At 43.3% G+C, this 14,760-nt stretch overlaps 1 protein-coding gene across 1 annotated transcript in view; it reads right to left on the minus strand.

Moving 5' to 3' along the window:
* ESCO1 (establishment of sister chromatid cohesion N-acetyltransferase 1) overlaps positions 1-14,760 on the minus strand; it is a 46,786-nt gene that overhangs the window by 22,892 nt on the left and 9,134 nt on the right. The window contains exons 2-3 of the mRNA XM_082258425.1: positions 3,629-5,499; positions 235-334 (exon numbers count right to left, since the gene is read on the minus strand). Coding sequence (XP_082114551.1) covers positions 235-334; positions 3,629-5,497 — 1,969 coding nt within the window. The 5' untranslated portion in view covers positions 5,498-5,499. The remainder of the gene's footprint in view (positions 1-234; positions 335-3,628; positions 5,500-14,760) is intronic.

Raw genomic sequence — 14,760 nt, forward strand, 5'->3', positions numbered from 1 at the left:
TCTGGGTAGATCCCGTCATTGTCAGGATCCTTCTAGGGCCTGGAACTGCTCTGTGAGGTCAGCCAACAGACTTTAGTCTGCTTTTGGCTAATTCTGGGTTACAGGAGAACACAAGTAAGTGCACTTCTGTAACCCAAAAAAGGAAAATAAAATAAAAAAATAAATAAAAAGCTTTGGCTATATATATCTCCTTTAACTATATGTTCTCAATATGTATAGGTAAAACGTACTTACTTTGAGCGACTGATGGCTTCAGCTCTGGCAAACAAGTGGACACTGTGGTTCTCTTCATTGGAGAATTTTCAGGACTTGAATCCAAATGTAATCTGAAACCCTATCAAGAGAAAATGAGGGATAAATACAATTATTATTTTAAAGCATAAACAATTTAAAGTAAAGTTAACTGAAAATGAGGGAAATGGCTGTCTGAGGCCACATTCATCCACATATTCATGCACTGGGTCAGTGAGCGGTGTTCCTTCCTTTCTCCGATGATAAACTTCTACCCGCTACTCTTATATCCTATCCAATGGAAAACCAATAGAAAATGTCCAAGAAGCACTTTAATTAATGTAAGAAACCTGGCTGCTTACTTTTTTTTTTTAAATATAATTGAGTGATTAGCTAGTGAGGGGTGGTATTATACCAGAGATTATTATTATTATTTTTTTTTTAAATTCGAGGATAGGAAAGGAAAAAAAAAAAAAAAAAAAAAAAAAACGCCCTACAAAAAACACTAAAGTAACACCATTTTGAAAATCCTTACCATTGAGGAGAAAAGTTGAACTGAAATTTTATGACATCTCTGCAATTCAAAAGATAACAGCATCTGCTCTGTCAAGGTGTAACAGGGATCTCATCACATTCATATCCTTTCTACTCTTTCTGCAGTAAAAAGGAAACTACAGTTCCCATCAACCACAAGAAATTTTAGTGAAACTAGGCCTGTACATGTTTAATGTGTCGAGAGAGGAAGAAGGTCCACTAGATATATCTAGCCTACCAATGCCTTCCTTAAGCCAAAAGAAGCATGTTGATTAGCAAGCCAGAACTCTTGCTCTGCATATTTTTTATGGGGAGTGACTCAGAAATAACAAAATGACAACAGCCATTGGATCAGCATGACAGCCAACTGGAATTATTGTAAAGAGAAGACTAGAAACATCAGTTTATATATTTTCTCAGTACAAGAAGAACCTCCTTATAAGTGCTCTGGTCTGGTGCAAGCCTTGGAAGACAAGAGAAAGAGTTTACTTTTCAAGAAATAAACTAAATTTTTAGAAATCCCTGTGGATGTTTCGCAGGTTTTTTTCTTGTAATGTCACACCGCTTTTACAGCATGTTCAAAAAGGACCTTCAGGCATAATATCTTAAGCCTCTATCATGGTTTGGTCAGGCTGCAGCTTTGAAAACAAATGTCCTTCCTCCCCTTTCAGGGGGTGAGAGATCGCATGACTGCGTTGCTGCTTAAACGAACAGATGTCTAGCATCCGCAACGACACTCATGCTACATTCCTGAAAGTTTTGGAACTATTGCTGTCTTATGCCTTTCCTACTCTCCACCCAGCCAGCTTGGGTCGCCTTTGACAGATGGCCTAGGTAATTCCCAGCCCTTACCTCTCCCACCTCTCTAGGCCTCTAATTCTGGCCTCTCTTCCCCCATCCTCTCTAGTCTTCAGGTGTGCATTCTTTTTTTTTCCCCCTGGCGTCATCTTTCTGCCTACCTTCTTCCTTGTTTATGAGCCATCTCCTCTTTTCTAGATTTGTACCATTGTATGGATATTGGTGGTCCTAGAGGGTACCCCGCTGTTGAGGGAACCTCCCCAGGACCACTTGGTCCCCAGGGCTTCATGAAAAAGGCCTAGCTTCTGTTATATCAGTTCTTGTTTTTATACTGCTGCATTTCGTCTACATTTGCAAGCTAACTTTTGTTACTATGGTCAATGCTACCCCCTGCGTGGGCAGAACAACAGCATGGTAAGCAAAAATTGACACAGAAAATGAATTAGGGCTGCCACGACGCGTCGACGTAGTCGACTACAAAAAATCGTCGACGTGCGTGAAAAGCGTCGACGCGTCAACGCGTGACGTCACACGCCCCCTGGCTGGCCGCCGCGCCGCTTGAAGCATTGCCGGCCGGGTGAAATTCCCCCGCCGGGCTCCGTCGGAGACAAGAGGTGAGCGCTGACCATCTCCAGCACCCCTGTACTGCCACAGCTTCTGCCGCAACACACATTCGCCATCCTCCCCGATCACCCAGCTACTTAGACATGTCACATGTGCGGCACTACACCGGCCTGTAATGGCCTGTACTAGGTGGGAGGGCTTACTGGGAGGTCTGTACTGGGAGGGGGGGCTTACTAAGTGGTCTGTACAGTACAGACCACTTAGTAAGCCCCCCTCCCAGTACAGACCCCCCAGTAAGCCCTCCCACCTAGTACAGACCCCTTAGTAAGCCCCCCCTCCCAGTGCAGACCCCTCAGTAAGCCCTCCCCCACCTAGTACAGTCTGTACTGGGAGGGGGGGCTTACTAAGGGGTTTGTACTAGGTTGGAGGGCTTACTGAGTGGTCTGTACTAGTGTACTGGGAGGGGGGCTTACTAAGTGGTCTGTACAGTACAGACCACTTAGTAAGCCCCCCTTCCAGTGCAGACCCCTCAGTAAGCCCTCCCACCCAGTACAGACCACTTAGTAAGCCCCCCCTCCCAGTGCAGACGCCTCAGTAAGTCCTGTACTAGGTGGGAGGGCTTACTGAGGGGTCTGCACTGGGAGGGGGGCTTACTAAGGGGTCTGTACTGGGTGGGAGTGCTTACTGGGGGTCTGTACTGGGAGGGGGGCTTAGTAAGTGGTCTGTACTAGGTGGGAGAGCTTACTGAGGGGTCTGGACTGGGGGGGGGGGGGGGGCTTAGTAAGTGGTCTGTACTAGGTGGAAGGGCTTACTGAGGGGTCTGCACTGGGAAGGGGGCTTACTAAGTGGTCTGTACTAGGTGGGAGGGCTTACTGTGGGGTCTGTACTGGGAGGGGGCTTACTGAGGGGTCTGTATTAATTATAGGATTAATTAGCTAATCAAAAAAACACTAAATTAAGCAAAAAAAAATAAAATAAAAATAATCGTTAGATTAGTCGACTAATCGTAAAAATAATCGATAGATTAGTCGACAGACAAATTAATCGTTAGTTGCAGCCCTAAAATGAATGTCCTTCCACGCTTCCTGTATGCACGCTTCCTGTATGCAATGCTGGTAATGCCGATAGCCCTACCCAAATCATACTTTCTTGCCAATCGCCCCCTCTTCCGGACATTCTTATGGAACGAACCGAGAGCGAGAATACGTTTATCTACCTTGTCCATCCCAAAGGCTAAATGTGAGATTGGCCTGCCAGATCTTCAGGATAGTTGACTGGATTAACCAAACATTCAATGATTGGGTGGGTCTAGAACAGGCCTTTTTTGACATTCCCTTAGCTGTGGCCCCATAGGTGTGAACTGTGCATAGTCAGACTTCAGCCATTAACACCCACTTGCTAGCAGGACTACTCAGTTTCCTAACTGGAAGAAAGTGGATATTTACCAAATCTACTTTACAATATTATCGGAGGGTAAAGCCATAAATAACCGCATTATTACCTCATCAAGTGCTGCCTCAAGCTCCTGCTTTATATGGTTTTCTAAGAACCCATTCTCTGCAGATGTCTTCTCCAACATATCGCCACTTCCAGGTATCAGATTAGTATTGTCTTTTACCTTTTGACACACAGCAGGTTTGGTATGCTTATTCTCCATTGCCGATGTTGTATCCGATTTTCTGGTGTTTACAGAAACAGGGGTGCAAGATGCCGACTGTCGTCCTTGTGAAATTTTTGCTTTGATCAACTCAAGACTGGGAAGCACAGCTCGTTTTCGGAGTATATTATTTTGAGAAAAGCTATTTTTTAATTTGATTTTTATCCACTTGGAATTCCTTGTTCCTGGACTTGTTTTTTTCTCCAGTTTACATTTGATATTTGATGGCTTTCTACTGGGAAAAAAACGTTTCAGTTGGCTGACTGGACTTTTTTCAGCAATGGGTGGAGAGAGGTCTGCCAGGATTTGTGCTTTCTCATCTTTAGTCTTCTCTTCAGTGGGACTGGTTGGAGAACTTGGGCCTTTAACAACTTCTACTGTATCAGACTCTATTTCTCCAGCAATTTCATTGCACAAATCCAAGATACTAACTCTCTTAGATTTCTGGTCATCTTCAGCGGGTATATCCTTTTTCTTATTGGCTTCTGATAGGATAACCTTTTGCTTTTTTGCTTTACTTTTGGTTGTGCTGTCAACCGGTTTTGTGGTCCTCTTACGCTTTAATGGTGCTGCGGGTGGCAAAATTTTTACAGCTTTGCCTTCACTGGATATTCTTTTACTCAAGGATGAATCTAACGTTTTAGAACTACTACAAGAAATGGGCATGTTACCAACTGTAATTTCTTTATCTATAGTACCGTTGGGGACAGACAGAGATTTTACAGAGTTCTTGGTTTTGTTGACAGGTAAAGTTCTCCTAACCTGTTTTGAGCAGGTTTCACTTTTAGCTTCTGAATGTTTTATCTTCTCTCTTGGCCTTTTAGAATTCTTTGGAGCAGTTTTTGTAGATCCTTGCTTAGCATTGTCTTTAAGCCTTTTTTTGGACCCCACAGGAATTATTGTTTGCTGTGAAATTGGCGGTGATGGCTTTAACCCCTTTTTGCGTGTTGTAGTTGCCTTTTTAACAGCTTGTGCTGGCTTATGTGCTTTTGTCTTGGGCTCCACTTCTGATTTTTTAACCGTTGCTTTCTTAACTGGTGCTTTCTTTATATTGATGACCTTTTTAACTTGTTTATTACATTTTGGCAGCATATCACATTTCTTTGCTTTCTTCTGTGCAGGTTTACTTGGAGTGCCATGGTTTACATTCTTGACCGTTTTCTTTACACTTGCAGGCTGTAAATCAGATTTACGTCTGGTTTTTGTGTCGACACTCTTTTTCACACATTTAACAGTTTTTGTTACTCTCAAAGCAGGATTTTTGCTACTGCTTTTTGTTATTTTGTTACTTTTGTTTTGCACAGTAGATTCTTTAGCCACAGTTTTTCTGACATTAGACTGATTATTTTTCTTTGCTTTTGAAGCACGGCTGGAAGACTTTTGTGTACCCTTTTTTGAAGAAGTCACCTCTTTGGCTTTACGTAGATTTTTACCCTTTGCAGGCACAACTTTTACAGCACTTTTTTTGGTAGCTTTTAAAACTGTACTTCTCTTTTGCCCAGCTTCTGCCTTGGATGGTTTGGAGTTCTTAATGGCTTTATTTGTAGGGGCTTTTGATGTTTTTTTCTTCCGCCCTGCAGACAGATTTGTTTTAGCTTTGCTAGAAACACCAAGTCTCTTTTTAGGAGTAACAGAACTGCTTTCACATTCTTTGAGCTTCTGACGCTTTGAAGTGTTCTCTGGCAATGATGACTTTCTTTTTTGTGATGTCATCACTGAAAGAATAAAAAGTAGACATAAGTATATAACAGTGGCCAAAAATTTCTACCAATGTCATTTGAATTAAGAAAATACATTGTGTGCACAATTAGGCAAGTGAGTATTTAGACTAAATAATTTTTATGCATATTGTCCAACTCTAGGCTGTATAAACTTGAAAGCTTATTGGATGTAGGCATATCAGGTGATATAAATTTGTGTAATGAGGGAGGGTGTGGCCTAAGGAGATCAACACCCTATATTGAATCCAAACTGAAAAGAGACCGCTCCAGGTGAGGTAATATCAGGTGCTGGTCGGATCCGTAATCCAGAGACTGCTAGTTCAAAAGGAAAATGACCGCACTCCGAAATAAATCAAACAGGAGTGTATTTTTTCCACATCAAAAATAGGCTTTAAACTACAAACTGTGAGACCTCCTGGGTTTCACAGTTTGTAGTTTGATGCCTATTTTTGATGTGGAATAAATACACTCCTGTTTGATTTATTTCGGAGTGCGGTCATTTTCCTTTTGAACTAGCAGATCAACACCCTATATCAAGGTGTGCATAATTATTAGGCAGCTTCTTTTCCTCCCAAAAAATAGATTTAAAAGGGGTTGTTAAGTCAGAATTTTTTTTTCCTCTAAATGCATTCTATGTGCAGCAGCCCACCTCAACCCCCCTAACACTTACCTGAGGTCCCTCTCTGTCCAGCGAGGTCCAAGAGTGTCTCAGCCATCCGAGGGGAGGGAGAGCGCACGCGGGCCGGGTCTGGGCTCTGTCTGAATAGACACAGGGAGCTGCGACTCAGCTCGGGTGCCCCCATAGCAAACTGCTTGCTGTGGGGGCACTCAACAGGAGTGAGGAGCCAGGATCACAGAAGAGAGACCCGAAAAGAGGAGGATCCGGGCTGCTCTGTGCAAATCCACTGCAACAGAGCATGTAAGTATAACATGTTTGTTATTTTTATAGGAAAAAAGTTATGAGAATTTACAATCATTTTAACTGACTCTGAAAAGTCAAAAATTTTAAAAAGTCTTTCGAAGGGATGCAGCACACAAAGAAATTGCTAAGATATTGGGGCATGATCAGAGAACCATCAAATGCTTGGATGCAACAGGTTCGCAAGAAACGTGTTGAGAAAAAAATAAAAAAAGACGCAAATTAGCTGCCAAAGATTTGAGAAGAATCAAATATGAAGCTTCCAGGAACTCATTATCCTCCAGTGTTGTCATTCCAGAACTGCAACCTACCTTGAGTGCCCAGAAGTACAAGGTATTCAAGGTGAGACATGGCCAAGATAAGGAGGGCTGAAACCTGACCACCACTTAACAAGACACACAAGTTAAAATGTAAAGACTAGGCCAAGAAATATCTGAAGATTTTTCAAAGGTTTTATGGAATGATGAGATGAGAGTGACTCTTGATGGACCAGGTGGATGGGCCTGTGGCTGGATCAGTAATGGGCACAGAGCTCCACTTTGATGCCAGCAAGGTGGAGGTGGGGTACTGGTATGGGCTGGTATTATTAAAGATGAGCTAGTTGGATCAGGTTGAAGATGGACTCAACTTTCAAACCTACTGTCAGTTTTTAGAAGACACTTTCTTTAAGCCGCACAACGCTTCATCGCATGCATCGAAGTACTCCACTGCGTGGCTAGCCAGTAAAGACCTTAAAAGATGAAAGAAAAATGACATGGCCCCCCTTCCTCACCTGACATAAACCCTATTTAGATCTTGTGGGCCCTTCTTAGATTTACAGTGAAAAAAACAGTACACCTTTCTGAACAGTGTCTGGGAGGCTGTGGTTGCGGCTGCACAAAAAGTTGACCATCAACAGATGAAGAAACTGACATGAATGGAAGGCTTATGACTGCTATTAAAAAGAACGGAGGCTATATTGGTAACTTTTTACTTTTCAAACGTCAGAAAGTTTTTATCTGTAAAGTTTTAGTTGTTTATTATTCTCACTTTAACCCTTTTACTGCCATGCCCTGTGCTCCACTTTTAAAGTTCGCTGGCCAGGCCATTTTTGCAATATTTCCCTCTGCTTTTTTATTTTTCCCTTACAGCTTTCAGAGTTTGTTAAAGACCCCTCCAAATCATATATTTTCTGAAAGCACATGACCAGTAGAATACAAATAAAAAAAACTTTTTTTTTTCTACTGATTTTTAGGGCACAATGATATTTGGGCAAATGTTTATCAAAACAATATTTTTGCTAAAAAAAAAAAACCACTAAAATCATTATCAGCAGATAAAAACGCAGCACATTTTACAAAATTCCTGCTAAATATAAAAGCTTACCTGTATTGAGTTAATAAATACCCACTATTTGTAAATTTTAGATTGCGCCTTTTTGCGAATCGGTGAAAGTCGAACATACGCAAAAATGGAAACAACCAAATTTCTAAAAAAAAAAAAAAAAAAAAAAAAAAAATCTATAGAGGTTTTCATTGTTCCCTTACAGCTTTCAGAGTTTAAGACCCCCCAAACCATGACCTGTAGAATTAAAAAAAATAAATAAATAAGAAAGGTGCTACTGATTATAAACGTCCTGCGATATTTGCGCAAAGGTTTATCAAAACGTATATTTGCGAAACATTCTCTAAATTCATGTTCAGCAGATATAAATACAGCAAATGTCACAAACTTCCTGCTAAATTCCCACTAAATATAAAAGCTTAAACTGTATTGAGTTAATAAAAAACAAATATTTGTAATTTTTAAATTAAGCCATTTTTCAAAATTGAACGTACGCAAAAATTTCTCCAAAAATCTGGAGGCTTTTTCTTTTTCACTTACAGCTTTCAGAGTTTATCAAAAGACACCCCCCCCCCCCCCCCCAACCATATATTTTCTGAAAACACATGGCCAGTAGAATAAAAAGAAGGTGCTATTTTAAGGCACTGCGATATTTGCGCAAAATGTTTATCAAACCAACATTTTCGCTAAAAATACACTAAAATCATTAATAGTGGATTCATACATGGCAAAATGTACCAAATTCCAAATAAAACTGTACTGAGTAAATAACAAATTTGTACATTTTAAATTGTACCTTTTTGTGAAATGGTGAAAACTGAATGTACACAAAAAACTGTAAATAAAAAAACAATTTACTTTAAAAATCCAGGTGGTTACCATTTTTCACTTACAGCTTTCAGAATCTGTAAAAGTCCCCTCAGGCACGATTCACACTGATGCGATGCAGGAAACCCTGCGAATCCAGTGCGGGTTCCCGCATCACACCTGAATCACCGGCAGCTCACACTGCCCTCTGCGAACTGCTGTGGGTGTGAATACAAAGTCAATGACACCCCCAGATCAATTTGCAGATTGCAGTGCGGAACTGTGATTTCGGACAGGAATCAAATTGCATGGTTGTGAACAAAAAAAAAAACAAACAAAAAAAAAAAAAAAAAGGGTCCTGCACGAGTTTGGTCCAAATGCGATGCAAATTCAGCTTTACAGTTCTGCACAGGAATGCGGTGCGAATCACATGCGATGTCTGGCATCGCACCAGTGAGAACCGGGCCTCAAACCAGACATTTTCTAAAAGCACATGACCTGTAGAATAAAAAAAAAAAAGGGGCTAATGATTTTTTGGGCCCTGCAATTATTTCGCAAATGTTCATCATATCACTGTTTTCACTAAAAATACACTAAAATCAATAGTGCACATAAACACAACATAACTTGCAAAATTCTTGCAAAAATTACTACTAAAGTATTGTTCACATGTGGCATACTAAAGTGTAAGCCCATGGAGGGCCAAGTTTACCCACACAGGGATGCACAGGTGTTCCCTGCATCCCTGTACAGGCAGTCCCATTTATGTCATTGGGATGCAACGGCTGCACAGGCATAGCTGCTGTTCTCAATCTGACACCCATGTGGGTGTGGGTGCATGACCCCGAACGTAGACCGTGTGAGATCAAGGACATGAATGCAGATCTACATGGTTGTCAAATTAGGAGCGATGGCTGTTCTTGCAATTGCTACATCCCAAATGACATCAATGGGACTGCCTGAACAGGGATGCACGGAACACCTGTGTATCCCTGTAAAGGTATGCTGTGTATGCCCGGTGTGAAGACCAATCCGGTCTGCCTGTCCGTATTTCGAGTGGACCCAATCAGGCCACCCATTGTTTTCTATTGAGAGGCCGATGTAAATGGACATGTGGCCGTTTACACCCGCCTACGTCCGATCCAATAAATACAGACGGATAAGATGGAAATGGACAGATGGCCCACTGCCATCTGACCGCCCCATAGGAGAACAGCGAGCTGTGTCCATTCTGCATCAGGGGAACGGACCTGGACCTGTCATCCACCTGCTGAGTGGGGATCAGCAGAGATACCAGATCGCTCTTGTAAAGCAGCACTTTACATGAATGAATAAGGAATTTGTATAGAGACCTTATTTATTTGTAAACTGACAGTCTGACATAGTAAACTCTAGGTTTACTATGTGATCAAGAGCTGTCAATGGACACAGCAGCCATCGTTACGATGGCTGCCTCATTGCACTGCACTACAGGGAGGGGGCTGGCAAACAAGTTTACAAACCCCCAGCAGGACTGCTGGCCGGATACAGTGGCAGTCAGCAGCTGCAGGCGGCGGGAGGGAAAGGGAGGGATGAATGGATTGGGGGGTGCATTGGCCGGTATGGGAGGGTGGGACATTCTGTGATTCTGTGACCCCCCCCCCCCCCCAAGCCCCAGCAACACCTGAGCTTGCAGGAGAGGCAGAAGAGGGATGCCGGCTTCTAAAGCTAGCTGCAGGGGTTTTGGCTTTGCAGGGGGGAATCAGTGCATAGGAAAGGGGATGAGGAGTAGTTTCAGGTGACAGGGAGAGGCGGGAGGTGGAGAGGCTGGGGACAGGAAAGCAGCGTTGTCGGGGGGGGGGGGGGGGTTGTTCATCACATTTTAGGTAATAAAATGGATGATCAGTGGATTGTAATCCGCTGTTTAGAGTTGTAGCATTGTTCAGCAGAGTCTGCTGAACAATTCTGTTATAAGTTCATGGTCTTCGAAGGGACCATAAACTTATAGCAGGAGGAGAAATGAGGTCCACACAGCATACAGACCTGGCTAGCTGCAAGCAGTGCTGTAGTGTAGTTCTATAATATACAGTGATATAAAATATATCACAGAAGTGCTACCAGAAGTCAAGTTGCCTATTCAACACACCTAAATATGTAGACCAAGGCTCAATCATCAGCTTTTACCACACCTTGGCCACCTGTGTGAACAAGCCTGAAGTGACATAGGTCTAAAGTGGGGTACACACTATAAGAAAATCGGGGCAAGGATCGTTTGATTTCCCTCGTTGTTCCACAGCAAATTGTAACCGATGAACGAAAATTTGTACGAAAATACTCGTAAGACATGCTTTTTTTTTTTTTCATTGTTTCTGATCATGCTCAGTCTTTCTTTTCTGATTTTTCTTGTACAAAAATTGTACGAAAACGGTACACATTAAACGAAAATCTCTTTTTTTCCATATGAGAAACATTTTGGAGTTTGTCCCCTCGAAAATTTTCGTACGAAAATTCCAAATCGGCTGTATAAATATAAATGTCCCTATAAATGTCCTTTCCTACCTAACCTATATGAAAAATAACATAAAATAAACAAAAAAAAAAAAAAAAAAAAAAAGAAGAAAGATCTTTGTACTTTCCTATTTGTAATCTGCTCAGGTCCGGTCACGTGATCATGCAGCTCTGACTCCGGGAGTGCTTGATGTCTGGAATCCTGGAAGCCATGACATCACCCATGGCCTAGCCATTGCCAGCGCTCCCTCCTCTCCCTTGCAGCAGCCACTCACTGACACAGGGGAGCCAGAGCTGCAGGATCATATGAATAGACAAGCAAATTGCAAATAGGCAAGTAAATAGATATTTATTTTTATATAGTTTAGGCAGGATAGGTAGGAGGAGGGGGGGAGGGAACATTTTTGGTCACATCAGCATTACAATAGGTGTTACAGACTGGTCAGCACAAACCAGAAAAATGCTGTTCACATTAGATGGCTAGAATACCAAGAGATAACCGTTATTTTCGTTTTTTCTGGAATCAACACTGTATATTTGATTTTCAGTTATGACTTAAAGCGGAGTTCCACCCAAAAGTGGAACTTCCGCTTTAGGGAGTCCTGACCCCCTGACATGCCACATTTGGCATGTCATTTTTTTTTGGGGGGGAGCGGGTACCTAGTTTTGACAGGTACCGCTCCCACTTCCGCTTGGAGCGCCGAGGAGGAACGGAAGTTCTCCTCTCCCCCTCCCTCCCTGCAATCTTCTGGGACACGTCACAGGTCCCAGAAGATTGCCGGCCAATCAAGACGCGCAGCGCGACTCACGCATGCACAGTGGGTACCCGGCTGTGAAGCCGTAAACTATCACAGCCGGGTGCCCACAGCAGTGATGCCGGCGCCGAGGGAGAGGATCGAGGCTTCGGGCAGCCGCATCGCTGGACCGTTGGACAGGTGAGTGAATGGCTGGAACTCCGCTTTAAGACATATTTGGCATTACAGTAACCAGACATTTACTGTCACTGGAATCATTAAGCCAACAGAAAAGAGGACTCATTACTAATATGGGCCAGAAATATTTAGACACAGAACAAAAGGTGAATAAGGCACCTGGACCAGATGGCAGACACTTACGGGTCATAAAAGAATTGTGCTCTGTCATTTCAAAGCCATTGTTTCTAATGTTTAGGGACTCTTTATTGACTGGCATAGTACCACTGAATTGGCGTAAAGGCCAACGTGGTGCCTATATTTAAAAAGGGATCAAAGTCTTTACCAAGTAACTATAAACCAGTGTTAATTTTGGCAGCAAATTTCAATTTAGTTTTAGTCTTAGGACTAAAATGGCATTTTAGTTTTAGTCCTATTTTAGTCTTCTGCAAGTGTTTTAGTTTTAGTCGTATTTAGTCGACTAAAACTCCAGTATATTTTAGTCGACTAAAACGCCCTACATTTTAGTCGACTAAAACTAATTTTAGTCATCTATAATCAAATGGGTGTAGTTCAATTGTAATTTGTAATGCATTATTTAAGCATTTCTCTACAATTTCCAAACTCATTATATACTACTGCTGGTCCTGGAGTGAAAAATCTAATATGTTATTATTTATGCTTTGAGCATGCACCAGTGTTAATTTTTGGCAGCAAATTTCGATTTAGTATTAGTTCTAGTCTTTTGACTAAAATGCCATTTTAGTTTTAGTCGTATTTTAGTCATCTGAATTGTGTTAGTCGACGAAAACGTTTTAGTCGGTTTTAGTCGACGAAATTAACACTGCTATAAACCTGTTAGTTTACCTTCTATAGTCGGGAAGATACTGGAGAGTTTAATAAAAGAAAAAAAATAAACATTTAAAGCGGAGTTCCGCCCCCCCCCCTCCAAAAATTAAAAGTCAGCAGCTACACATACTGTAGCTGCTGACTTTTAATATTAGGACACTTACCTGTCCTGGAGTCCAGCGATGTCGGCACCGCAATCAATGTTTCCATCGGCTGTCGGGTGCTGCCACCGCCATTGCCGTTAAGGGAACCCGGCAGTGAAGCCTTGCGGCTTCACGGGCGGGTCCCTACTGCGCATGCGCGAAGCACGCTGCACATTCGGATTGGCTCGGCGGCGGGGGGTAGGAGGATGGGACCGCGCCGTTTCCCGGAAGTGGGGAAGGGTACCTGTCAAACACGCACCCGTTCCCTCCTCCCCCTGAAAAGGTGCCAAATGTGGCACCGGAGGGGGGGGGGGGGAGGAAACAAAGGAGCGGAAGTTCCACATTTGGGTGGAACTCCGCTTTAAGCAATACAGAGCATGAATTCATGAAAGACAGAAGAGCTTATCCTTTAAAAAGGAGGTATGGACTCCAGAGAGAGAGAGAGATATAATTTTGCCCCTGTACAAATCCTTATTAACTACCTCCCACCCGGGCCATTGTAGATATACGGCCGGGCGGGAGTCTCGTCCTTCTGAATGGACGTTCCAGAACGTCCTTCAGAAGGAGAGAGATCGCGCCGCAGCGGGCACGCGCAGCGGCGCGATCTCGATGTGCCTGTGTCCCTCGGACACAGAGCAACATCATTCGGCAGGAGGGCCCTGTGATTGGCCCTCCTGATCACATGACGGCTGTGTCCAATCACAGCCGTCATGTAATGTAAATAGAGCTGTTGTAATGGCTTCGATCTCTTCTGCTCCTGACAGATCCTGTCAGTGAGGAGAAGAGGAGAGGATCGGTGCTGCTGCGGGGGCGATCAGTGAGTATTTCTAATTACTCACTGATCACAGGGGGGGTCTGTGCTGGTAATCAGAACATTGATTACCAGTACAGCCCTGGGGGGGGGGGGGGGGGGGAGGGGTGCCACTAAGCCACCAGGGATGCCCACCCATGACCACCAGGGATGCCCACTATGGCCACCAGGGATGGCAAGCAGGGCTCAGAGAGCCCCCCAGTGCCCTCCCCATCAGTGTTGCCCACCAATGCCATCTATCAGTGCTGCCCACCAGTGCCGTTATTGCCATCTATCAGTGCCGCCCACCAGTGCACATTATTGCCCATCAGTGCCCCCCATCAGTGCCGATCAGTGCCACCCATCAGTGCCGATCAGTGCCACCCATCAGTGCCACCTATCAGTGCCCATCAGCGCTGCCTATCAGTGCCCATCAGCGCTGCCTATCAGTGCCCATCAGCGCTGCCTATCAGTGCCCACCAATGCTGCATATCAGTGCTATCTATCAGTGCCACATATCAGTGCCCATCAGTGCTGCATATCAGTGCTACCTATCAGTGCCCATCAGTGCTGCATATCAGTGCCACCCCATCAGTATCTCCTCATCAGTGCCTGTCAGTGCGGCATCATCAGTGCTCATCAGTGCAGGAAAAAACATATCTATTTACAAAATTTTATAACCTAAACAAAAAAAACTTTTTTTTTTTTTCAAACTTTTCAGTCTTTTTTTATTTGTGCACCAAAAAAGAAAAAACCTGACGGTGATCAAATACCACCAAAAGAAAGCTCTATTTGTGGGGAAAAAATGACACAAATTTGGTTTAGGTACAGTGTTGCATGACCGCGCAATTGTCATTCAAATTGCAACAGCGCTAAAAGCTGAAAATTGGTCTGGGAAGGAAGGGGGTTTAAGTGCCCAGTATTGAGGTGGTTAAGACCTCATCTGGAATTTGCAGTTCAGTTTTGAGCACCAGTTTACAAAAAGGACATTGGGGAACTGGGGAAAGAGAAGGGCAACCAAACTGA

This window comes from Pelophylax lessonae, assembly GCF_965119305.1.
Source record: "Pelophylax lessonae genome assembly, chromosome: 5".
In the NCBI taxonomy this organism is placed as follows: Eukaryota; Metazoa; Chordata; class Amphibia; order Anura; family Ranidae; genus Pelophylax; species Pelophylax lessonae.